General features: G+C 36.7%; 1 protein-coding gene across 2 annotated transcripts in view; it reads right to left on the bottom strand.

Moving 5' to 3' along the window:
* The window catches only part of PIK3R4 (phosphoinositide-3-kinase regulatory subunit 4), a 78663-nt gene extending 52608 nt beyond the window's left edge, over window positions 1–26055 (bottom strand). The window contains exons 1-6 of one of the 2 annotated variants that reach the window (XM_045088925.1): window positions 25531–26055; window positions 23972–24748; window positions 16072–16205; window positions 13667–14249; window positions 9933–10067; window positions 8140–8361 (exon numbers count right to left, since the gene is read on the bottom strand). In XM_045088925.1, the coding sequence (XP_044944860.1) occupies window positions 8140–8361; window positions 9933–10067; window positions 13667–14249; window positions 16072–16205; window positions 23972–24704 (1807 nt within the window). In that variant the 5' untranslated portion in view covers window positions 24705–24748; window positions 25531–26055. The remainder of the gene's footprint in view (window positions 1–8139; window positions 8362–9932; window positions 10068–13666; window positions 14250–16071; window positions 16206–23971; window positions 24749–25530) is intronic. The other variant, XM_045088926.1, reaches the window with a different exon arrangement.
* Window positions 26056–27821: the final 1766 nt, after the last annotated feature.

Raw genomic sequence — 27821 nt, 5'->3', positions numbered from 1 at the left:
GCTATGAGTTTCTTTCTTTTCTTTCTTTCTTTTTTTTTTTTTTAATTTATGGGGAAAAAAACAAAGGCAAACCTTTTAGCAGTTACTTTCCTAGACTGGAAACCAAAATCTAAACCCTATAACTTTCTGCAACTACATGAGAAAGTTTGAATACCAGGGAAGCTTCCCAACGTGCAGAATAGTTTTTCAATCTTTTAAACTAACAGACGAGTTGTTACAAGTATGTGCAAAATGATATAAAAAAGGGTTAGTTGGTAACCATAATAACATGGGTTTGGCATAAACTATTTCATAACTGAATTAGAAACAAAGGAGAAGTAACAACTGACACCACAGAAATACAAAGGATTATAAGAGAAAACTATAACTAATTATATGCCAACAACTGGACAAACCAGATGAAATGGATAAACATACAATCTTCTAAAAGTAAATCAAGAAGAAATAGAAAATCTAAACAGACCAATTACTAGTAATGAAACTGAATCAGTAATTGAAAAATTACACCAAAGAGGGGTGCCTGGGTGGCTCAGTCTGTTGAGTGGTTGGCTCTTGGTTTCAGCTCAGACTGTGTTCTCAGAGTGCCAGGATTAAACCCTGAATTGGGGTCCCTGCTCAACAGAGTCTGCTTGTTCCTCTCCCTCTGGCCCTCCCCCCACTCATGCTCTTTCTCTTTCTAAAATAGTGGGTTTAGAGAAAACATACCACAACATAATAGAGGCCATATATAAAAAACCACAGCTAACATCATACACAACAGTGAAAAACTGAGAGCTTTTTCTCTAAGAACAGGAACAAGACAAGGATGCCCACTGTCATCACTTTTGTTCAACACAGTAATAAAAGTCTAAGCTGCAGTGATCGAACATGAAAAATAAATAAATAAAAGGCATCCAAATTGGTAAGGAATAAGTAAAACAGTCACTATTTACAGATAACATGAAGCTCTAAAAACTTCACTAAAACATCGGAATGAATAAATTCAGTAAAGTTGCAGATAAAAAATACACAGAAACCCTGCAATTCTACACACTAATAACAAAGCAACAGAAAGAGACATTAAGAAAACAGTTCTACCTGCAATTGCATTGAAAAAATAAAATATGTAGGAGCAGTCCAAGATGGCAGAGGACTAGAGGCCTAAATATTGTCTGCTCCCAGGATTTCAGCTAGATAGCTATCAAACCATTCTGAACGCCTGCAAACTCAACTGGAGATCAAGGAAAGAATAGCTGCAACTCTACAAATAGAAAAGCGAACACTTTTTGCAAGGTAGGAGGTGCAGATAAGTGAATCCAGATGGTATATGGGAAAACAGACCGGGGAGGAAACCTCTGTCAACCATCTATCAGCAACTGGCAGAGTAGCAGAACACAAGATCAGAACTTTTAGAAGTCAGCTCCACTGAGGGACATCTCAGCTCCAGTGGCTAAGTGGGGAGTGCAACCCTGGCTGGGACAGTGTGGTCTCAGGACCCTCAAGGTCACAGAAAGACCAGGAGTGTGTGAATGTGAAAGAGCGTCCAAGCATCAGAGTGGAAAGCCAGCTGCAAAGAGTGAGCTAAGGGGACATCTGGCTGACTCAGTGGGTTAAGTCTCTTCCCTCAGCTCAGATCATGATCTCAGAGTCCTGGGATCGAGTCCCACACTGGGCTCTCTGCTTGGCGAGAGATAAACAACTACTGGGTCACCAGGGGAGAATTCGATAGATAAGTGAACCATAAACTGAAACAACATTAGAATAATTGGTCCCACAAGAAGAAAAAGAGGGGAAGGGCAGAAGGTATACTGGAGCAAATTATAGCAGAGAACTTCCCTAATTTGGGGAAGGAAACAGGCAACAAAATCTAATAAGAGTCTCAGAGAATCCCCCTCAAAATTAATAAATATAGGTCAACACCCCAACATCTAATAGTAAAACTCACAAATCTCAGAGACAGAGAAAATCCTGAAAGCGGCTTGGGAAAAGAGGTCTGTAACCTACAACAGTAGAAACATTATATTGGCAGCAGATGTATCCACACAGACCTGGCAGGCCAGAAAGGACTGGCTTGATATATTCAGAGTACTAAATGAGAAAAATATGCAGCCAAGAATACTTTATCCTGCAGGGCTGTCATTGAAAATGGAGAGATAAAAAGCTTCCAGGACAAGCAGAAACTAAAAGAATTTGCAATCACCAAACCAGCCCTATGAAAAAGGGGTCCTCTGAGCAAAGAGAGAGCCCAAAAGTAACAGAAACAATATACAGTAACAGTTACCTTACAGGCAATACAATGACACTAAATTCATATCTTTCAATAGTTACCCTGAAATGTAAATGGGCTAAATGCCCTAATCAAAAGACACAGGGTATCTGTTTGGATAAAAAAGCAAGACCCATTGATATGCTGTCTGCAAGAGACTCATTTTTAGACCCAAAGACACCTGCAGATTTAAAGTGGTGTGGGGGAGGGGCGCCTGGGTGGCTCAGTGGGTTAAGCCACTGCCTTTGGCTCAGGTCATGATCTCAGGGTCCTGGGATCAAGTCCCACATCAGGCTCTCTGCTCAGCAGGGAGCCTGCTTCCCTCTCTCTCTCTCTCTGCCTGCCTCTCCGTCTACTTGTGATCTCTGTCAAATAAATAAATAAAATCTTTTAAAAAATAAAATAAAATAAAGTGGTGTGGGGGAAATATTTATCATATGAATGGACATCAAAAGAAAAGCTGGAGCAGCAATTCTTAAACAAATTAGATTTTAAACCAAAGACTATAATAAGAGTTGAGAAAGGACACTATATCATACTTAAAGGGTCTGACCAAAAAGAAGATCTAATGATTGTAAATACTTATGCCCCTAATATAGGAGCAGCCAATTATATAAGCCAACTAATAACAAACTCAAAGAAACACAACAACAATAGTAAAATAACAGTAGGGGACTTTAACAACCCTCTCAGTGAAATGGACAGATCATCTAAGCTTTTTTTTTTTTTTTTTAATTTTATTTATTTATTTGACAGAGATCACAAGTAGGCAGAGAGAGAGAGAGAGAGAGAGGGAAGCAGGCTCCCTGCTGAGCAGAGAGCCCGATGCGGGACTCGATCCCAGGACTCTGAGATCATGACCTGAGCCGAAGGCAGTGGCCTAACCCACTGAGCCACCCAGGTGCCCCCAGATCATCTAAGCTAAAGATCAACAAAGAAATATGGGCTTAACATGACACACTGGACCAGATGGACTTTACAGATATATGCAGAACATTTCATCCCAAAGCTACAGAATACACATTCTTCTCTAGTGCACATACAACATTCTCCAACAGAGATGACATCCTGGGTCACATATCAGATCTCAACCAGTACCAAAAGACTGGGATCATTCCCTGCATATTCTCATACCACAATGCTTTCAAACTAGAACTGAACCACAAGAGGAAAGTTGGAAAGAACTCAAATACATTCTAAAGAGCATCCTACCAAAGAATGAATGGGTCAATCAGGAAATTAAAGAAGAATTTAAAAAATTCATGGAAACAAATGAAAATGAAAACACAACTGTTCAAAATCTTTGCGATAAAGCAAAGACAGTCCTAAGACGAAAGCATATAGCAATACTAACCTTTCTCAAAAAACAAGAAAGGTCCCAAATACACAACCTAACCTTACACCTAAAGGAGCTGGAGAGAATAGCAAAGAAAGCCTAGACCTAGCAGGAGAAGAAAAATAATAAAGATCAGAGCAGAAATCAATGAAATAAATGAAACCCAAAGCACAGCAGAACAGATCAACAAAACTAGGAGCTGGTTCTTTGAAAGAATTAATAAGATTGATAAACCCCTGGCCAGACTTACCAAGAAGAAAAGAGAAAGAACCCAAATAAATAAAATCATGAATGAAAGAGGAGAGATCACAACCAACACTGAAGAAATACAATTATAAGAACTTCTTATGAGCAACTATATGACAAATTAGACAATCTCAAAGAAACAGATGCATTTCTAGAGATGTATAAACTACTAAAACTGAACCAGGAAGAAATAGAAAACCTGAACAGACCCATAACAAGTAAGGAAATTGAAGCAGTAATCAAAAATCTCCCAACAAACAGAAGGACAGGGCTAGATGGCTTCCCAGGGGAATCCTACCAAACATTTAAAGAAGAATTAATACCTATTTTCCTGAAACTGTTCCAAAAAACAGAAATGGAAGGAAAACTCCCAAGCTCATTTTATGAGGTCAGCATTACCTTGATCTCAAAACCAGACAAAGACCCCATCAAAAAGGAGAATTACATACCAGTATCCCTGATGAACATGGATGCAAAAATTCTCACTAAAATACTAGCCAATAGGATCCAACAGTATATTAAAAGGATTATTCACTATAACCAACTGGGATTTTTTCCTGGCCTGCAAGGGTGGTTCAAATTTCCAAATCAATGTGATACATCACATTTTTTGAAATTTAAATTCAAGTTAATTAACATGTAGTGTATTATTAGTTTCAGGGATGATGAAAACCTTTTTAAAAGTTAAAACTATCATTGCCCTTGATCCAAAAGGAGAGAAATAAAAGTAATGTTTGGAGCTCTCACTTGAAAGCTTTACAAGGATTTACATTTCTAGACTATTCAACATAGACCAATTCATGAGACCAAGAGTTCCTGTGTGGCCTTCTCCTTTTAGGTGACCATTCATCTTAAATCTCTTATTCCCTTACTATCTGATCTTTCTCTGATGGACACCAAGCATGAAAAGTTTATGGGTCATTGATCTAACCACAGGTTTGAAAGAAGGACACTCAGTCTCAGATCCTGCCAGGCTGCCATGTTACTGAGTATCCACAGGCAACACTGATTCCATGTTTCACTTAACTCTTCATTAAATTAAGGTCATAAACTTCTTAGTCCACTTTGCTGTCTCAGTATATGAAATCACTATTGCAAAGCCAAAAAATAGTAATTTTAATTAAAAATGTCTACTTTGGGCGCCTGGGTGGCTCAGTGGGTTAAGCCGCTGCCTTCGGCCAGGTCATGATCTCAGGGTCCTGGGATCGAGTCCCGCATCGGGCTCTCTGCTCAACAGGGAGCCTGCTTCCTTCTCTCTCTCTCTCTCTGCCTGCCTCTCAGTGTACTTGTAATTTCTCTCTGTCAAATAAATAAATAAAATCTTTAAAAAAAAATGTCTACTTTTATGGGCAGATTTTAACACAATCATAAGAGAGTGTTTTACTTTTCAGCTTTCACATTTTTGACATTTTCATTGATTTTTATTCTAGTATTCATTGTTAAAAACTGCACTGGGTAGATTCAATCAATATATGCTACATTAATAAAAAAAGGTTAGGAATCATATGATACCCTCAAGATACACAGAAAAAGCATTTGACAAAGTACAGCATACTTTCTTGCTTAAAACTCTTCACAATGTAGGGACAGAGGGTACACACCTCAATATCATAAAAGCCATCAAAACAAAACAAAACCCCTCAGTGAGTATCATTCTCAATGGGGAAAAACTGAGAGCTGTTCCCCTAAGGTCAGGAACATGACAGGGATGTCCACTATCACCATTGCTGTTCAACATAGTACTAGAAATCCCAGCCTCAGCAATCAGACAACAAAAAGAAATTAAAGGCATCCAAATCAGCAAAGAAGTCAAACTCTCACTCTCTGCAGATGATATGGTACTTTACGTGGAAAATCCAGAAAGACTCCACCCCAAAACTGCTAGAAACTCATACAGGAATTCAGTAAACTGGCAAGATATAAAATCAATACACAGAAATCAGTTGCATTTCTATATACCAATAAGACAGAAGAAAGAGAAATTAAGGAGTTGATCCATTTATAATTGTAACCCCAATCATAAGATACAGGAATATATCAAATCAAAGAGGCGAAGAATCTATACTTGGAAAACTAGAGAATACTCATGAACGAAATTGAGGAAGACAAAAAGAAATGGAAAAACTTTCCATGCTCATGGACTGGAAGAATCAATATTGTGAAAATGTCTATGCTACCTAGAGCAATCTATACATTCAATGCAATCCCTATGAAAATGCCATCAACTTTTTTCCCAGAAATGGAACAAATAATCCTAAAATTTGTACGGAACCAGGAAAGACCCAAAATAGCCAGAGGAATGAAAGTTGTAATCATCAAGACAGTATGGCACTGGCACAAAAATAGGCACACAGATTGAAGGAACACTGTTTCTTTGGAAACTCAGAAATGGGCTCTCAACTCTATGGTCAACTAATATTTGACAAAGCAGGAAAGAATATCCAATGGAAAAAACACAGTCTCTTCAACAAATGGTGTTGGGAAAACTGAACAGTCATATGCAAAAGAATGAAACTGGATCATTTCCTTAAACCAACACAAAAATAAACTCAAAATGGATGGAAGACCTCAATGTGAGATAGGAATCCATCAAAATACTTGAGAACACAGGCAGCAACCTTTCCACCTTAGCCACAGCAACTTCTTCCTGGACACATCACCAAAAACAAGGGAAGCAAGAGCAAAAAAACTATTGGGACTTCATCAAGATCAAAAGCTTTTGCACAGCAAAGGAAACAGTCAACAAAACCAAAAGACAGCAAACAGAATGAGAGAAGATATTTGCAAATGACAGATAAAGGGCTAGTATCCAAAATCTATAAAGAACTTATTAAACTCAACACCCAAGGAACAAATAATCCAATCAAGAAATGGGCAGAAGACACGAACAGACATTTCTGCAAAGAATACATCCAAATGGGCAAGAGACGCATGAAAATTGTTCAACATCACTTGGCATAGGGGAAATACAAATCAAAACCACAATGAGATACTATCTCAGACTAGTCAGAAAGGCTAAAATTAACAAGTCAGAGAACAACAGGTGTTGGTGAGGCTGCGGAGAAAGGGGAAACCTCCCGCACTCTTGGTGGCAATGCAAGCTGGTGCAGCCACTCTGGAAAATGGTACGGCATTTCCTCAAAAAGTTAAAAAAAGAGCCACCCTGCGACCCAGCTATTGCACTACTGGCTATTTACCCCAAAGATAAAAATATAGTAAACAAAAGGGGCACTGTTCATAGCAGCAGTGTCCACAATAGCCAAACTATGGAAAGAGCCCAGATGCCCATGGACAGATGAATGGATAAAGATGTGGTATAGAGGTTCCTTAAAAAATTAAAAAGAGATATACTATATGATCCAGTAATTCCACTGGGTATTTACCTAAAAGAAATAAAAACTCTAATTTGAAAAAATACATGTACCCCTATGTTTACTGCAGCATTATTTATAATAACCAAGACATGGAAACAACCCAAGTATCTATCAATAGATAAATGGATAAAGATGTGTATATCTATACAATGAAACATTACTCAGTCTCAAAAAAGAATGAAGTCTTGCCATTTGCAACAACACAGATGGATCTAGAGGGTATTATGCTAAGTGAAATAAGTCAGAAAAAGACAAATACAATATGATTTCACCTATATGTGAAATCTGGAAAAACCACACAAATGAACAAACAAAATAAAAACTGTAACATTTTTTAAAAAGTGGAAAAAAACCTACTTAATTTTTCAGTTTACACAAAGCATAGCCTGCAAGCTTTAATTTTCTTCCTAACTAAACTGATTTTCAATCATACTAAGTTTAACTGTTATTTTCTGATTATAAAAGTTACTTTCTGATGAATGCTTACTATAAAAAATTTGACAAATATAAAAAACATAGAGAAAATAATCACCTAAAATCCCAGCCCCAGAGATAATCACTATACAAATCTTAGAATATTCCAGCTTCATTATAAATATATGATTTGTTATGTTACCTTAAAATATTTTGATCACTTTAATAGAATTTCATAGTACTTTCTCAGGTCATTCAATATTCTTTTAAAACATTGTTTTTAATGACCACATGATTATTTCTTCATATGAATGTGTATCACAATTTAATTAACCAATCCCTTGATAAAAGTTATTTTTATCATCCAAAAGCAGCATAAAAGACAGACAGAAACACTAGGAGCTTATTTCATTATTAATGAAATTGGTAGACTTATCATCCATTTTCAGACCTCATGGAAATACTGTTTGAGAGAATAATTCGATATCTTAAAGATATATTTTAAAACAAATAGAAAAACATACCAACTATACTATCAAAAAAAGCTCCACGCAGATGCCAATCATTTTTATCATTTAGGAAAGTGATCATGTGGGACAATAAAACATCATTGGCTTTCTGACGTCCAAAGAATACACATAGGCGTGTTATTCCATTTTCCATTAAGGTTTGTTTCACAATATTTTCAGGGTCACTTAGCAAAGTGACAACTTTCTGTTGGACCATTTCATGTAAGGCTTGCAGCTCTAAAAAAAAAAAGGATAAAAAAAGGTAAAGATAGGATCAGTTTTTTCCCAAGTTATAGATCTAGTCTTCTTTCTTACTCCTTGCAGAAAGAGAATAGAGAAGCCACCATTAAAAAAAAAAAAAAGTCTATAATCACTAAATATTTCCACTGTTCGAGCTCTGAAGGTCAGACAGAAAACCAAAATATAAACTGAAGAACAACATCCTGATAAGCAGATGCCACAAGCATGGTTACCATCTCATTAATTAAACAGACCTATTTTTGAAGCTCAAAGAAAAAAACTATGGGAAAGCACCAAAACAATCAATAAAATCACCAATAAATTTTATTTTATTGCCACCAATAAAATCAACTTCATCAAGAACTTCAATATATTAGACTGGTTAAGGATATAAACTGATGGTATAATTTAATACTTTAAGAAAGCATTTCAAAGGTCAGTTTACTAAATTTTTAGAAAGCAGAAACTATACTGCACATCCTGTCAAGGGTTTACATGATCTGGCCACCACCTTCTTCTCTGACTTTATCTCCTACCCACCCTCCCTTCTTCCTTTCCCTTCTAAAATGTAAGCTCAACCAAGGATCTTTTCTGTCTTATTCACCACTATATTTCTAGTGCAGAAATTATGTTTAACGATTATCTGTTGGCTAAATGTATGAGGGCAAAGGTCGCTCCTGGAGCAGCCACTGTCAAGAGAAAAAGTGGTCTGATAAGCAAAATACTACGTTCACATTAAGACAAACTTTAGGTTAACTCCCGAAAAGGTTTAACACCTAACTTTAACTTCATTATCTATCAATGTCCAGTTACATGGTTACAGAATGTAGGACAGTATTATCTTCTAAGTAATTCCATGAAAAGAGTGACGATTTCCCTTCTAATACATTCTTCTTTAAGTTCAAAATTATTCTACTGACTTCAACTCCAGAGAATATATGCTGCCTAAAATTGATATCATTCTTACAAGTAATAGAGCCATTACCATTTGTGTATAGCATAAAAATCTTGTGCTCCAAGAAATCTAAGCGTATTACTTCTAAATCTTTAACTCAATAAACATTAATTAAAAGCCTGCTAAGAGTTGTTTGTATGTAAAGAAACTTAAGACAGGAACTTTGACCTCAAAGAGCTTACATCACATCTATACATTTAAAGCAAAAGGTGTTTGTGGGATTTGATCCATAAATCATAGACAGTATGACAAACAGTTCATGACTAAGGATACTCAAAGTATATTCACATAAGGAAAAAAGGCTTAGATTCTTTGGCTATGACGTTGTCAATTTTTTTCCTTCCATCTTATAAGAATTATACAATTCAGCTAGCTTTACCGTTTATACAAATCAGTTGTGGCTGAAAAACAACTGAGCTTAGAATCTGTAACAACAAGCTGATAATTTTCTGGTTAGAGCAGAGAGAACAATGAAACATCAGTGACCTTTCCCACCTATATATATATATATGGTATTCCTTCATCTTACACAAAAATTATAATAGTTTCTTTCAAGTCCACATTACTAATTCATTCCAAATAATAATAAACCTGGAAGAGAAAATCATACTACCTGAGTCGTAATTTCCATTGGGATGCGTAACTTCATCTATTTCTTCACTATTTGGGTCATTTTCCATATTGAGATTTTTTAACTGCACTAATTCCAGGAATCTCAAAGCTGTTTCAGCCAGCAGAGCTATGTTTTCTATAAAAAAGGGAAAAATTTATTATAATCTTAAATTCCTATAATAATTTTTCCTTCAGGTCTTTATACATAAAAATAAGAATCATAAAACTAAAGAGGAAAAGTAGGACTTTTCAGTTTAGTTCTTAACCTAATCAGATTTTTGGTAACTAATCTCATAATCTACAACTAACAGTTTTTTTAAAGATTTTATTTATTTATTTGAGAAAAGAGACAGAGCAAGTGAGAGAGAAAGAGCACCAGCAGGGTAATGGATATAGAGAGAAACAGACTCCCCACTGGGCACAAAGCCCAACAGGGGGCTTGATCCCAGGACGCCGAGATCATGACCTGAGCCAAAGGCAGACACTTAACAAACTGAGCCTCCCAAGGCACCCCTATAATTAACAGTTTTAATAATAAAACATAAACTTCTTTTAAAAATACAAAAATGTACAGCATAAACACTATAGTTAACTCTGCTATATCATACATATGAAAGTTAAGTGAGCAAATTCTAAGAGTTCTCATCACAAAGAAAAAACTTTTTTTTCTGTTTTTCGTCTTTTTGAGAGGATGGAAGCCAACCAAACTTGTGGTAATCATTTCAGAATATGTGAAGTCAAATTATTACACTTTATACCTTAAACTTATACAGTGATGTAGGTCAATTATATCTCAATAGAACTGTGAAAAAATACAAAAATAGCATAGAACAAGCATTCAAATCTACTAAGGGAAAAGCTTAACTCTTCTACAGAGACCTAGGAAGAGTATCTTAACAGGTAAGATACATACATTAGACTAAAAGAGAAACATTCAGATTAAAATAACGGGCTAAACTGTTATTTTCAGTATGACAGACTCACACAGTATCACACAGACCCGCCTTAAATCTCAGCTCCAATCTCAGCCCCCAACACTTACTAGCTGGCTGCTTAACACAGGAGTATATTTCACATATACATAAGTCACATCTACCTCACAGAGCTATTACCAAACTGAATCAACCATTATTAGATTGCCTTCCTTGTGACACTCTGAAGTTCTTATGAACCAATGTGTAAGGTTGCTGCATTTCTACAGTCACATTTTCTCCTAAGACTGTCTGATATTCCTTAGCACTGTGAAAATATCTACTTCTAATTTGTGCTGTCACATTTGCTATCAGATCTGCTTACACTTTCTTCTCCCTTTTGTTTTCTTATTGAGGCCTGTGTCTCTAGCCTTCTTTTCCTCCCATTTCTTGCTTCTTAATGCACTGAGCCACCCAGGCACCCCCATTTCTGTGCTTCTTAACATATGTCCATACCAGCCGAAGACTGCACTCTTTTCCTTAGCAATAAATAGCACTGAACATAAACCTTAATTAACTGCCTCATTTTATTAATTCCAAGACTCACTTTTTCCTTAAATTTTTAATACCACTATAATTGAGGTGCATGTCACAAGAGTTGAGATTGCTCAGTCTATCAAATGCAGTGATTACCTTTGTCTTATAGCCCCACTATTCCCTGCCCCGACCCTCAACAGGTTCAAAACTGTTCTGAAGAACAAAACTTTACCTCTAAGTACCCAAGACATGAATACCCTGTAATGCCTGTCATAATGCCTGCCCTAAAGATGGGAGAGTTTGGGCCATCCTCTGATAATAAGTCAAATTCTAGATGAATGCTCCCCACCCCACGTTAATGGATGTATCTTTATGAGGAAAAGTCTCTTACTTTCCGAGGCACTTCTAAAATCTGAGTAGATCTATGCCTATTTCCCCCATTTAAGTTCATAAACCACAATACACTTGAAAGTTTACACAAGATACAAATCTATACCACCTCTGAGTTTAAAAAGAACACTTAAAAGACATTTAAAAACTGATTTTAAACGTTTATAGTTACTGACATGTGTGGTTTAATTATACTTAACCATAAACGTTCAAATAGACTTCTGGCTCAACTCAAAAACAGGCAGGTTTATCCTGCACTAAGCCACAATGAAGGGACAATGCAAGGTACCAGCATGGACCCTGGTTACCACAGACTCTCACCATAAAGACCCAGAAGACCAAAGAAAAGCAGAGTGCTTCAGAGTCAAGGTAAAGACCAGCAGCTCCGAGAACTGAGAAAGAATGAGACCAGATACACTTAGGTCATATTGTCTAGCCTCTCCCATTTCCAATTTCCTTACCTGTAAAATAAAGGTAATATAGCATCTATTGCTCAAAGCTTTGCCAAGGATTAGTTGCAAAAAATATATAGATCTTAGAATCTCAGAATCCATGTATCTTAGAATCTGGAATCTATCTTAAAATTTATATATCTCTTGCAACTAACCCCTGCAACCCTGAGCAGATGCCCTGATGGGAGTTTTTTTTTTTCAATAAACAGTAGCTATTACTTTTATGCTATCACTATTTGTAATTGGTTGTCACTCTGTTAACACAGCACCTACACATCAGAGCCTTATCCATTTAACACAACTGAGAACAAACTAAGACCAACAGTAGGTCACAAAACTCTAAAGAAAGATACAGTTTGTTTTTAAAACCTATAAACTTTTATTTAAATTTTTCTAGTTTATGTTTGCCAAGTGACTTATAAATATACTTTGTTATAAATTGTAAACTCAAATGTACATGTCTTAAAGAAATCCTGAATTTTCTAGGCCTGACATGTGTACCCATACAGTTATGGAAACCAGAAGCCATAAATAATAGGCAATGGATAAATACAAATAAAAATGTATGTATAGGGAAGAAAAAAAAAATGCAACAACCACCACTCAGTGAATGTACCTAGAGATAAGGCCAGAGTCCAGCAACCATTTTTGTATGTTCCATTAAAATAATGATAGACAATTGTAAATTTAACAAACCTATCAAATACCTTTCAAAAAAGTGGCAATACCACCACCACACTTTATGTACCATTTACAGAAACCAAAACAATCTCTGCTTTACATATTATATTAGAAATAAATTATGAATTGTGTTAATGCTTCAGTGACATTTTCCATGCAGAAAGAAGTATATAGAATTAATTTGGGGAGCTAAAAAACATGAATCTGTATCACTTAATTTTATGAGTAAGAATTACAAGTAAAACAGGTATATGTGTTATAACCTCAACACAAAGAAGCCACACACATTAAGCACTACAGTAACTAAAAGGACCTTAAAATCTGGTAATAGGCTAGGTTCTTTCAAAACCAAATTATCAAGCAAAATTCATCTTTTTGAACAGCAAAAGACTTGTAATCTAAAGCTGATCTTCAAATTAGCATGTCTGTTCAGAGAAACTTTACAAAGACCTAAAAACACTCAATCAGAGCATACTTGTAAACATTAGTCTCACTCCAAATTAAATGTAGTATACTCAGTAAAATCATAGGATTCTATATTACATATTTTTCACTTGATAATTCTCATCACTTCAAAAATCAGTACAACCAAAAGTTGAGTCCCAAGGATAGACAGATCACTTATGAAAATTATCAAAATGTACACAAATAGTTTAAGGACTATAATTCACTCTCAGAATTCCCCCCCAAAATCAGAGAAACAGATATTATAGTCACTAACTTCAAAAATATAAGCAGCTATTACTTGGACAATAAGTTCTTACCAGCATAGGCTAGTCTAACAATAGTAGCATCATCTTGGGCTAAGTGGGCTATGCCTGGCAGAATATATTCCGGATAGATATTGACATCATTGCGAGGAACCTCTTTGACAAGAGCAAGAACTTTGGTCAACGTCCTCAAGGCTTCAGCCCTCACTCTAGGAACAGAGTCATTGCTGAAATGTAAAAGATATGGAGTAATACGATCCAAAAGAATTTCTACACTTAATCTTGGGGCCAAATGGAGAATAAGTTCCAAAGCAGCAAGTTTGGAATCACAGTATTTAAGGGTCTGCAAACAGGACGTTATAACAGACACCAAGATAACCAGCCCATTTTCCTTAGGCTCTCCTTCTGCTTTTTCTGGCAGATCATGTCCACAGAGATTGTGAATAATGTTGCCCAAATCCTTCCGTATAACCAGAATGCGCTCATCTGCAGAAAGAAATGTTTCCTTGGCAAACTGGGCCATGTAGGGCTGAAGGAATGTGTAAAATATTTCAGGAAAGGCATTGCCACGCTGCTGCTTTAGGTAATCTTCTGCCCCTAAACGTTTATCTGGCTCACGGTGAATCATCTGAGTTACCTACACCAAGGGGAGAAAAGGAGTAAAAAATAGATTTGAGAACAGCAGGTTAAATCAGATGAAAGCTACATGGGCAACTTAAACATGACATAAAGAATTTTTGAGGTAACTCCAACTCTTCTCAATCTTCACCTTTCAAGCTACTTTCAGAACCTGACTACAAGCAATATGGGACTCTACTACCATCCTAGAAAGCAACAGGAAATTATAGAGTAATTACAAATTGCTATTGTAATATTATATAGTATTACAAATGGCCCAGACACATAAAGAGATATACCCTGTTCAGTATTCCCAATTATTAAGACAGGTGAGTAATACATTACTGCCCACCGCTCAAGGATTCTTAAACATTTTTGAGTACGGTAATACCATTGAGAAGCTAAAGAAAACAATGGGATTTTCTCCAGAAAAAAATTGTATACACACAATTTTTACATATAAAATTACACACGATTCTGAAAAGAATCACAGTACCACTAAAATCCATATACATATCAGAGTTCTGATTTAGAGTCTTAATACCACAAGTCCAAGGGAATACATGGTTTAAGTGTAGTTCTAGTATCTAGTCAAAAAGGGGATCAGTGGTTTAAATTTCTCAAGTAGTGCAAGAGATGTTAAATCCTACAAACCCTAGAAAGGAAATGTACCTAACTTGAACTTATTATATGTTTTATGACATCTTAGTGAACTAATTTTCTTTCAACAGAGCATAGTTTAATTTTTCCTACATCTTCAGAGTCAATCAGTCATTATTTAAATACTTAAAATATCATAAAAATATATCTAGTTATTTGAGTTTTCTGTTTATATTCCAAATAGGCACCTACCATTGAACTTGCAAGGATTCATATGCACTATAAATACCAGAAGTGACTTAAATAGAATTCCTTTTACATTCAGATTAAGCCCTAAAGATTCATCAGATTCACTCCTTCCACAGTTAAGAAAATACAGGCCCAAATTCAAGAAGTCCCTTAGCCAATGTAACATGACAAATGAGTGCCATACCCAAAGACAGAACAGCCAGGTACACCAACTAGTGCACAGTTCACCAAACATGAGCTAAAGTGGCTTCCTCTAAAACATCTTATTTTTTAATATTTAAATAAATTTAATGTTTATAAGAGAAATTAAAATGTATTCTATACTTCCCTACTTTATTATAGAATATTTTAATATACCTCAACTTTCCATGACTGAGAGTCATCATCTTAAAAGCCATCAGTTACTGTATTGATGGACTTTAAATAAAGATCCCCTCAAACAGTAAGGTGGATTTTTGGCTTATGTGACCTCCCACAAAATTCCTCACTTCTCTTCTGCTATACTAATTAGTGATTCTATAGCCTTCCATCCAGAACAGCCTCAAGAAAGACATACCAAACGAGCTGTTTCTATATGAAATGGCCCTATACTATTGTATTATATTCAAGTTGGCGTTTCCTGTCTCTTTCATTTTAGATAAGTCTTCTTGATTTCTTACTAGCAAGCTCTATTCTAGACAGTATCTCTAATCTCCAAGCACCACTTTACTTCCTCCCAAACCTGTCCAAAGCAGAGCTGAAGACGTCTGTGTATGTATAATAGGCATGTTTTATATACATATAAAATTTAATCAAATGAGCTCTATGCCTGAAAAGAGGTAAAGTATTATACACTTCTCCCTAACAAAGTAAATTTAAAAAGGCTGTTCATAATTGTCTATGGGACTTTATTTCTTTGTTCCAGATGCATAAAATTCCAGAGAGTTGTCTAATGCAAAAGTGAAAACACAATTCTATTAAAACCTAATGGAGAATACTTCTAGCATAGTTACCAATTCTCTGATACTGCAATCTTCAATTTTATTTAGCACTTGTTCCGGGAAAAACTGTCCATTTCTATAAGCCAGAAGTTGAGAGAGATCAAACAGTGGTACACCTTCTGTAAAAAGCTCAGCTATAACACAACCTGCAAAATAACAGATATAATTCCATTAAAAATGCAATGTAAGATACCTTTAATACAGATGAAGTATTGAGAGAATTAACAAAACTCAAAATGAAAAGCCCAAAGTAAACTGAATTAAAAATTTTAATGCAACATACAACTATGATCATGCAAAACAAGGAAAATGTCTATTGCCTTATCAGTTTCTGTTGCCTTTTAGTTTCTGAAAGTGTAAAGTCAAAAGAATGCCACTATCTCTCCATCTTAAAAAAAAAAAATCAAATAAAATTACTTCCTAGTTCTCTAATTTAAAATGAATATGTTTGCATATAATATATACATACATGTATTTAGAGATAGAATACAAGTTACAAGAAAGGTAGTTTTTTTTAAGTATGGACTTACTTTAGAAATTAAGTCCATAAGGAACTGAAAAGTCATTATCTGACAACTCATTTATTCACTATCAAACTAAAAGTTATTAGGTGTCAACTATACACTAGACACTAGCAGTGCATATAAGAGATAAAATCCTTGCCCCCATCAAGCTTTCATTCTAGGAAGACAGACATAAAATAAACCAGTGAACAAATGTGTGAAGAATGCTATGAAGTATAGGTGTAAGAATAGAAAAAGGAAAGATAACCAAATCATTAGGCACTCACATAATCTTCAAACAGGGAATACAAAAAAAATCTATCTACACTCCAAAAAGGACAAAGCAGTTTCACTGCATCATTGTATGACCTGCATTTCACAAGTATTTTTTCTAAGACAGAGAGAAAGAGAAAGAGTGTACGTGTATGTGGGATGTAGGGTGGCAGAGGGAGAGAGAGAATCTTAAGCAGGGTCCAAACTCAATGTGGAGCCCCCTGTGGGGCTTGATATCATGACTCTGAGATCATAACCTGAGCTGAAATAAAGAATCAAACACTCAACCGTCTAACCCACCCAGGCACACCTGCGTTTCACAGGTCTTACAGAGATCCTTAATAACCTTAGCTCATAGCCTCTGCATCTGCTGGCCTCTCTACCTAGAATGCTACTCCCTCAAATGTCCACCTATACCTCCACCTCCTTAAGATCCTTCATCAAATGTAATTTAGGATATTAGCAGTTATGTAAACTATCCAGTTTAAAATTGCAAGCCCCACCACTATAACTACCCCATTCTTCTTGCCTATTCCTCTGCATATTCCCTTTTCCCTTTCCCTGCTATTTTTTCCCCATAGCACCAACCGCCAAATTAAATATACCATGTATTTTTTTCTTTACCATCTAGTATACCCACTAGAATGCAAACTTCATGAGGAAAGGATTTTCACCTAATTTTGCTCAATAATTTACAAGGACTAAAACAGTTCCTAACACATAATAAAGTTTTTAAATTAATCTCTACCAATCTGTGTCAAGTTTTAGAATAAAAGACTTAAAATAACTACTAGAAATATCATAAGCAAGAAGAAAATAGAAAACCAGACCAACATTACAAACCAACTGGATCTAACACAGATATCAAAAGAACACTCCACCCAACAACAGCAAAATACAAATTCTTCTCAGGTACATATGGAACAATTCTCAGGTTAGATCATATGCTAAGCCATAGAACAAGCCTCAGTAAGTTTAAAAGGAATGAAATCATACATATCAAGTCCTTCAAGCCATAATGGAATAAGAAATCAGTAACAGAGAAAGCTTGAAAAATTCACAAATATGTAGAAATTAAACAACACACTCCTAAATAACCAATGTATCAAACGGAATTTGAAAATTACTTTGCGATTAATGAAAAAGTAAACACAACATATAAAACGTATGGGATGCAACTAGGACAGTGTTGAGAGGAAATGTGTAACTATAAACACCTGTATTTTAAAAGAGTGCAGGACAATAACCTAACCTTAACCTTAAGAAACAAGAAAAGTAAACTAAAACCAAAGCAAACAGAAGGAAAGGAATAATAAAGACTGGCATGGAAATCTGTGAAAGGGAGAATAAAACACAATAGAGAATATAGACAAACTCAAAGGTTGGTGCTTTGAAAAGCTCAACAAAATTGACAGGCTCCTACTAAGAAGACAGATGTCTCAAACTACTAAATTAAGGTATGAAAAAAGAGACACACTACCAACCTTACAGAAACGAAAAAGAACTGTATTTAGAACAACTGTATGCCCACAAATTAGATAACCTAAATGAAATGGACAGATTACTAGAAAGACACAGATTACCAAAGCTGACTTAAAAAGAACAGAAAATCTGAATAGACCTCATAAGTAAAGAAACAGAATTAAAAATAAACATTCCACAAAAGAAAAGCCTGACACTTAACAGAGGCTTCAGTCTATCAAATGTTAAAATACTTAATAATCCTTCACAAATTGTCCCAAAGAAATAGAAGAGGGAACACTTATCAACTCATTCAAAATTACCCTGATACCAAACCAGACAAAGATATCACAAGAAAAGAAAACTATAGATCAATTTACCTGATGAATATAGGCACAAAAATCCTCCAAAAAATACTGACAAACTGGGTGCAAAAATGAGTAAGTTACCAATAATAAATTAAAAGAAAAAAATGAGGGGAAAGAGAGAACACCTGAGTATGCCAGAATGCTGAGGGCCTTCTGGTGAATGTGGAGGAAGTACTAGAGTTGGAAAATCATCATTTGCAACCATCAGGCAAGAATCAGCAATGAATGCCAAATCAGGAAGGAAGTTGTGATGACTGACAGGGTATTTGCATGGTCTTAAAAGTTTCTTCCCACAGGCTCCTTATTAGTTGCAAGAGATTAAAAAAACAGAAGGTAACTAGAGAGGGGAGAATCAGGCAAGATTTTGACCAGGTGATCAAAATTAACATCACCAATAAACGCCGTATGTCTCTAGATAGAATACTGTGAAAATGCATCATCACATATACAGTACACTGAGAATGAATAAACTGAATTTAATCAAAAGGAGAAATCGGACAAACCCTGAATGAGGTACATTCTATGAAAAAACAAAAGGGTGGTGGAGTGAGCTGCTTGAGCCCATGTGTGCGCTTGCGCACACACACACACACACAATGCAGGTGAAAGCCAGTGAAAACTGAATAAAGTCTTTATCTAGTTAACAATAAGGCTCTACTGTCAATTCCAGATTTTGAGGTCAGACTGGTCATATAAGATATCACTAGCAGGGAAACTGGGAGAAGCATTCTTCACTATTTTTGCAACTTCTATCACTTAAAATAAAAAGTACAAAAATTATTTTTAAAATTTAAGGAGAGAAGTATTCTTCAAAAATGTCAATGTCATGATGACAAAAAAAAAAGGCTATGAAGATGTTCCACATCAAAGGAAGCTAAGGGGAGAGGACAACTAAATGCTATACCAAACCCTAGACTGGGTCCTGTCCTGGAGCAGTTAAAATGTTATAAGGGACATTAATGGGTCAAAAACAGAATTAAAACTGTAAATTATTTTATCAATGTTAAAGTTGCTGCAGTTGATAACTGCAACATACAATTATGTAAGTTATGTAAGAGACTAGGATCTTAGGGAATATATACTCAAGTATTCAGAAGCAAAGGGCCACAATATATGTAATTTAATCATTAAAAAATCATGAGGGTGGGCTGGAGTGCAAAAAGAATGTATAGGTGATACAGCAAGTGGAGCAAAATGCAAACCAAGTGAATCTGGGGATTCTCTTCTGCAAGTTTTTAAAATGTTTAAGTATGAAATAATTTCCATGTAAAAAGTCAGAAAAAAAATAGCAACATTTAACTATTTACAACTAAATGGGGTTTGTTATGGACTGAATTATCTCTCTTCTTTCCCTCAAATTCATATATTTAAGCCCTAACATCCAGTACCTGTAACCTGACTAAATACAGGTGATAGGCCTTTAAAAAGGTAACTTAAGTTAAATGAGGTCATACGTCCATTATTATACGTGACCTTCTAAGAAGGGACACCAAGGAAGAGACCATGTGAGGACACAGTGAGAAGGCAGCCATCTGCAACCCAAAAAGAGTGGCTTCAGGACAAATGACTCCTGCTGGCACCTTGATCCTGGACTTCAGCCTCCAGAATGGAGGGAAAATAAATTTTTCTTTAAGTTACCAAGTCTGGGATATTTTATCACGGCAGCGTTAGCAAACTAATAGAGATGAATATAGGACTTTTTTCTTGCAACTTTTAGAATATTGTTCTGGAAAAGGTGTTATTAGGTAGTATTTCCCTATGAACATATTGTTCAAAGTGTCTTCATCAACACTAAGTCCTTATAATTCAGGTATCAGCTCAAATATCACCTTCTCATAGAGGTCTTCTCTGACCATTTTATCTTTTTTTTTTTTTTTTTAAGATTTTTGTTTATTTATTTGACACAGAGAGAGATCACAAGTAGGCAGAGAGGCAGACAGAGAGAGAGCGGGAAGCAGGCTCCCTGCTTAGCAGAGAGCCCAATGTGGGGCTCGATCCCAAGACCCTCGGATCATGACCTGAGCCAAAGACAGAGGCTTAACCCACTGAGCCACGCAGGTGCCACTGACCATTTTATCTTAAGTAGTCTACCAACCTTTGTCCTAACCTTAAAAGTCGTAACTCCATCACAGCACTTAAAACTCACGAAAATAAACTTCTTTCCTTGTTTATTCTCTTTCTACCCCACTAGAACATAAGCTCCTTAAGGGCAAAAACTTCATCAGTCTTTTTCAGAGCTGTACCCCCAACATATAACAACAGTGTCTCGGGCGCCTGGGCGGCTCAGTGGGTTGAGCCGCTGCCTTCGGCTCAGGTCATGATCTCAGGGTCCTGGGATCGAGTCCCGCATCGGGCTCTCTGCTCAGCAGGGAGCCTGCTTCCCTCTCTCTCTCTCTGCCTGCCTCTCCATCTACTTGTGATTTCTCTCTGTCAAATAAATAAATAAAATCTTAAAAAAAAAAAATAACAACACAGTGTCTCATACATAACAGATAATACTCCAATATTTGTCAAGCAAATGAATGAAAGATCTCCAGGAAAAGGGTCCTGCCCACTTATATGACCAGAGACAAAGAATATATACCTTCTCTAAAACTAGCAGCCAGGAACCAAGGATATCCATCAAGATGGAGAAAAGTAACATTCAAAACCCAAAGAGCCTACATCAAATCTTAGGAGAGGTGGACAGATCCCACCCACCTCTTTCAAAAAAAATGAAAGGGCCTCTATGGTGTAGACTCTGGTTTGGAAAAAAAAAAAAAAAATGATGAGTAAGTTTATGAAACTATAATGCACACAGAAAGCATAAATATAAACTTTGCATCGACCCCTGAAATTTTAAAACTCCAACAAACTTCCAGTTATTAAATAAATAAGTCACAGGGATGTAATATGTGCCTATTATACCTCAGTTTAAAAAAAAAAGAAAGCCTATAAATGATCCCAAGATTAAAAAGTGATCAAATTTCTAAGCTAAAGAATCCTATTTATAAAATCATAATTTTAAAAATAAAAATGGTTTGCCAAAAATTTAGATAAATTCACTGGTCAAAAAAAGTCAGGACTCTGGGGTGCCTGGGTGGCTCAGTGGGTTAAAGCCTCTGCCTTCGGCTCAGGTCACGAGCCCAGAGTCCTGGGATCGAGCCCCACGTCGGGCTCTCTGCTCAGCAGGGAGCCTGCTTCTCTCTCTCTCTCTCCTCTGCCTGCCTCTCTGCCTACTTGTGATCTCTGTCTGTCAAATAAATAAATAAAATCTTTTAAAAAATAAATAAAAAATTAAAAAAAAGTCAGGACTCTGATGAATTACACTTCTAATCTTGTTATTTACACAGCCTGGAGGATAACCCTAGCTTATCAAAAAATACCCCTCATTATTATCTCAGGACACAGATTAGTGAGCTGAATGGACAGGTTTGTAGTAACAATTCTTGTTCATTACCCTCAATGAAATACATTTCTTCATTAATTATGTTACTTTTCCTACATAATCTAAAATACAGCTCAATTTACGTTTTCTTTGCAGAAATCCTACAGGGGGATAAACCCAATCTTGGCAAAATTCATGAAAAATGGCATGGATGCAGAGCTCACACGGTTATTCTTCAGGATACCATTTTCAGCCGATTTTCTTCCCAAAAGTTCATAAAGAATCTAGAATCTGTAGCCTGGCTTGAAGTGGTCTGGGTATGTGAAATAATGTATATTAATGCATCGTATTTTCTTCTAGAGAAGAAGGACACTGATTGCATCAAAATCTTTAAGGGGATCCAAAAAAAGCTTAGGAATCACTTTTTTACAAACACTTCCTAGTTACAAACTCATTCCCTTAGCTACAATTACTATCTATCTCCTGGTAACTACGAAATCTCCACCTCCATCCCAATTCTCTCTGCAACAAACGTTTATAACCAAATGCCTATTGTACGTCTTCTCCTGGATATCCCCCAGACACCTTCAACTCAACATACCTAACAGAGACTTCATCATCTTCTCACCCCCTTTACCTGTTCTTCCCCCATTTCTTTTATGTCAGTGACCATCATTGCCAATCCACCCAATTTCCCACGCCGGGGTGAAAGGAGTGTTCTTGACTTCACCTACCAATCAATCACCAAGTCCTAACAATTCTACCTATTAATTATCTCTGAAGTATTCTTTATTCCACTCCCTCTCCAATTCTGTCACAACTTTAAGCTTGTCAGGGTCCTATCCTTTCTGACTATGACAGTTTACTTCTAGCTGGTTTTCCCATCTATAAGGTAGCTCCCCTGCTATCCACTCTCCGTGCTACAGCTTTTATCTAAAATATATATCTGATAATGCCCCTGTATGGTAGCATGGGCATGCCAGACCCTTTCTGATCTGGGGCCTGCTTACCTCACACTCTACACTCTATGTTCCAGATAAAACAAACTACTTAAAATGTCCTCGTGCTCAGATGTTCAAGTCTTTGTATAAGCAACACTCTGTGCCTGAAACAAGCTACCTTTGCCATAGTTAGCTCCCAATCTTCTTTCAGTTCTCTTAAAATCATCTGGGTGACTGGCTGGCTCAGTCGGTTAAGCATCTGACTCTTGGTTTCAGTTCAAGTCAGGCTCTATCCCATGGGTCTTGAGATTGAGCCCAATGTCAAGCTCCCTGCCCAGTGGGGAGTCTGCTTGAAGATTTTCTCCCTCTGTCCCTCCCCTAACTCACTCAAGCAAGCACACTCTCTATAATAAATCTTTAAAAAATTTATACCATCTTCCAATAAAGAGGCCTTTCCTGCTACTGACTCTCTACCCACACCACTGACACTAGTATTTTTATGCTCCTATAACACCACCCTGTGCTTATCACCGCCACAGCAAATCACACTGCATTGAAATGTCCTTTTTCATTATCATATCCATCTCCCCATTAAATGTAAACACCTTGAAAAGAGGGACATAATTATCCATCCATCTCCAGCACTAAAGAAAGTGCCTTGGGGTACCTGGCTGGTTCATTGGGTAGAACATGCAACTTTTGATAGTGAGTCATGAGTCTGAGCACCACACTGGGTTTACTTTTTTTAAAAAAGTGTCTAATACATACAGAAGAATTCAAATATTTCTGAAATATTTGAATAAATGAACCACTCTGCATTTCCTAGGCACTTAAATATGTCCAAAGAAAGACGGCTATATCTATCTGAATAATAAATAGTGTATGAAATACCAAGAAAGTAGTTTTTCAACATATGGAATTTTCTAAAAGCTACAATTCAATGTTTCAAGTTAAAATATATGCGCATCCCCCCTTGGCAAATTCGACCCATTCAAATACCTGCTGAAAAGATATCCATTGCCCTCTTCAACTCTCCTCTTGTTCTCTGATTACTATTTAAGTCTACAAGTGGAGTTGAAGGATCCCTCATGTATTCTAACTCAGTGGCAAACAATCCACCATCAACAAAACGTTCAGGAGCAATATAGCAAGTTCTCCTCCGTGAAGTGTCAAAGAAATAGTTGAAATCTGCTGGGTTGTCCTCTGGAAGATAAGTGGGCTTAAAACTAGCAAAATCAGTTAGAAGGACCCAATTCCAACTGGTGACCATTACATTCTCAGTCTTGATGTCCCCATGACGGACTCCAGATTTGTGTGCTTGGTCCACAGCTGTCAGAATCTGGAAAGCAATCCAACGCTTTTCAATGTTATTTAAGAATGGACGGGTACTGATGCGATCATAAAGGTTGTCTCGCACATATTGCCTAAAGAGCATGGCTGCTTTCTCAGATGCTTTTTCTACTGCTTTCTGAAAAGGTAGACAGTTCTGTGCAGAATGAAGCCTGATTTTCAGTTCCTCTAGCTCTTGTTTATAGCTGGTTAAAGGCAATGTGGGATCCTGAATTGCAAAGACCTTCACAACCACAAGGCCTTCTCGGTGCTTCGCTCGAGCAACTTTAAAAAACCGAGTACTTCCCAGACTCTTATCATATTCAAAATCATGGATGTCTGAGAAATAACTCTCCACAGAAAGGATCTGGGAAGGAGCAATGCCAGCAAGCTGATTTCCCATAATGTCAGCAAGCCCCTCTGGGTCAGTAAGTCAGGATACTATACCTATTTTAAAAAAGAGAAAAAAAGAAGAAGAAAAGATACAAGCAATGAAACATCATTATTTATGTATTCTCTTCCTAAAAGATAGATGCACCATATTTCTCTTTCACTGAAAGCACTGTATCTAGTCTTCTAGGAAGCCTCTAAGTTTTAAACACATTTCTCTAAAAAGATCTTGTTATTTTATGTTGTCCTTTCCAGGAGCTGAACCATATTTAAATAGACCGCTTCAATATTAAGTTGAAAATGTTAGAATGTGTATTTTCTTCCATTTAAATTTAAAAATTAATAGCCTTTACTATGCGTCCAGCATTGTGCTTGGGACTATGAGGGTCACAACAGTATTATATGACACAGTCTTTGTCCATGAAGAACCTGTGGTCTTGGATGTAAGACACAAACACATTAAAAACTTTTAAAATTGTTAAAAAGTAATAATAATTAAAAATAAAAACTTAAAACGGACTAAAAATCGCCTAAATCAAATAGGTCACTGAACTCCTCAAAGAACAAGCCAAAATTTAAAAAATAAAAAAAAAAATTTAAAAATCAGTGACTCCTGGGCCCTTCCAGCCTAATTCCAGTGTGCTAGTTCCCACCAGCTAACAGAAGGCATAAAGTTGTTTGACGTGCAAGAACAAGGAAGAAACCATGGCAGAGACGTTAAAGAAAAGTAAACTAAAATAACACACTTGTTAAACACACTAGGGTTCTCCTAGCTCATAATGTGCAGGATAAAAAAGACACTCATACACACACGACCATTCGCACATATAAACATTTACCCTAGGACTCTGAAAAGTGTCACAAGTCGGTCACTAGCTCACACCGAGGTCATGACGGATCACTTCTGGGTCTGCGCGGGATTGGGAGTCGGCAGCCCGGCGAGCCTTGGACAAGCCTTCCGTATGAAGGGTCTTCCTTCAAAGGCAGCAGGTGGGACGTTGGGGGAGCGAGGCCGAAAAGTGCCAATTTCCAGAAACCAAGCTGGTCCGCGGAGAAGTGAAAAACTCCCGGTGCCGCAGTAGATAAACGAAGCTAAGCTGAAGGGATGCCCAGATACCCAGAGTTGCCCCCGCCGGTCCTCTACTCTGCCCCGAGAGCCATGCGTCCCCGGGCCTCACCCTCCTCTCGCGCGGGTCTCTGGAACCTCAAAGACCTCTACACTCCTCTAGAGCCTCACCACCAGGCGGCCAGGTGGGACCCGGATACAGCGGGAGGCTTCCAGTTCCAGGAAAATACCACTTCTTCAGCTGAGGCTGACACCGTAAACGCCGAACTCCCGGGAAAGCTGCCGGCTCTGACCTCACTTCCTGTTATAGGACGGAAGTGACGACAGAGAAAGATTTGAGGTAGCGAGCAAGTGGCACGGGAGTTGGTTGCTAGGAAACGAAGGAAGGGCGGGGCCTCATTCTAAGCACCTGGAGGAAGGAAATAAATTGTTCTCTCAATTTATTTCAATTATTTCCCATCCTGGTCTTCTAACGTTCCCTAAACGTCTATCGTTCTGGCATCCCCAGAACGGGGTTCTTTAAGAGAATTCACAGTTTTATTTAGGAAAGTTAATATATCCCAAGGTGAATTTTTTCGGAGCTTTATTGAGATATAATTTACATACTATAAAGTACACCTGTTAAAAACATACAAATCAGCGGCTTTTTATATATTTACAGAGTGGTTCAATCATCTCTATAATTTAATTTTGGAAATTTTCATTACCCCCCCAAAAGAAATTTTGTAATCCTAAGCAGTCACTCCTATACTCTCCCTTTCTCCTCCTGGTCCCAGCCCTAGGCAATCACTAATCTATATTCTGTTGTTATGGACTTGCCTGTTCTGGATATTTCATTAGATAGTAGACATCATGTAGTCTTTATGACTGACTGGTTTTCACTTCACGTTTTTGAGGATTATCTCTGTTGTAACTTGTATCAGTACTTAAATTTCTTTTAACTGACAAATATCTTATTATATAAAGAGTCCATATTTTCTTTATCCATTTATTAGTTGATGGACATTTGGTGTGTTGTGTCTACTTTTTGGTTATTATGACTAATGCTGCTATGAGCATTCCTGTGGAAGGCTTCTTGAGGCCATGTGTTATTTCTCTAGGGTAAGCATATGGGAATGAAATTATGTAATCATAAGGTAAATCTATGTTTAACAGATTGATAAACTACAAAACTGTTTTCCAAAGTTACTGCACCATTTGACACTCCTACCAGAAATATAGGAGGGTTCCATTTTCTCAAATGGTCACTTACTGTTGTTAGTTTCTATCTTTTTTGATTATAGACATCTTAACGGGGGTGAAATATCTCATTGTGGTTTTTATCTGCATTTTCTTAATGACTTAATGTTGTTAATCATCTTTTTGTGTGCTTATTGGCCATTCATATATCTTCTTTAAAGTAGTGTCTATCAAATCTTTTGCCCATTTTTTTCACTGGATTATTTGTCCTTTTATTATTAAGTTTTAAGAGTTCTTTATATATTCTGGATATAAGTACCTTATCAGGTTTGCAAATAGTTTTTCTCTGTGTTGTCTTTTCACTTTCTTGGTGGTGTCCTCTGAAGCACAAAATATTTTAACACAAAGCTGAATTTTTTTTTTTATCATCCTTCCAACAATCCCTTCTCCCTTATTTCCCATCTCAGGAGGAAACATTACCACCCACTGGATTCCTCAGACTACAAACTTAGAAGTCATTAAGTCATCCTTGACATCTTTCTACTCTCTCCCTCTTTCATCCTCCCCCATTCAACATCATCATCCTGATGATTCCATATCTTAAATATGCCTTGAAGCCATCGGTTATCATCTCTTCAGGGCCTAGGCCAAGCCATTATTATTGTAATATCTAGATTTTGATACCTACTCAAAAAAGGCATTCCCCACCCACAATATTATTTTTTGTACGTTTCCCATGACTTCTTCTGTGTCTTTTATGACTTCAACTTGTGTCCCTAAATTTCTGAAGTACAGGTCCAACTTTATTCTTTCTCAAGAAGGATACTCGGGTATTCCAAAATGTTCATAAGTAATCCATTTTTCTCCCCACTTATTTTGAAATGT

Source organism: Mustela putorius, unplaced genomic scaffold (genome assembly GCF_011764305.1).
Source record: "Mustela putorius furo isolate JIRA1106 unplaced genomic scaffold, ASM1176430v1.1 tig00003834_pilon_pilon_pilon, whole genome shotgun sequence".
Taxonomy (NCBI): Eukaryota; Metazoa; Chordata; class Mammalia; order Carnivora; family Mustelidae; genus Mustela; species Mustela putorius.
The sequence above is the reverse complement of the archived record's forward strand: the minus strand, read 5'-3'. Positions and strand labels throughout refer to the sequence as shown.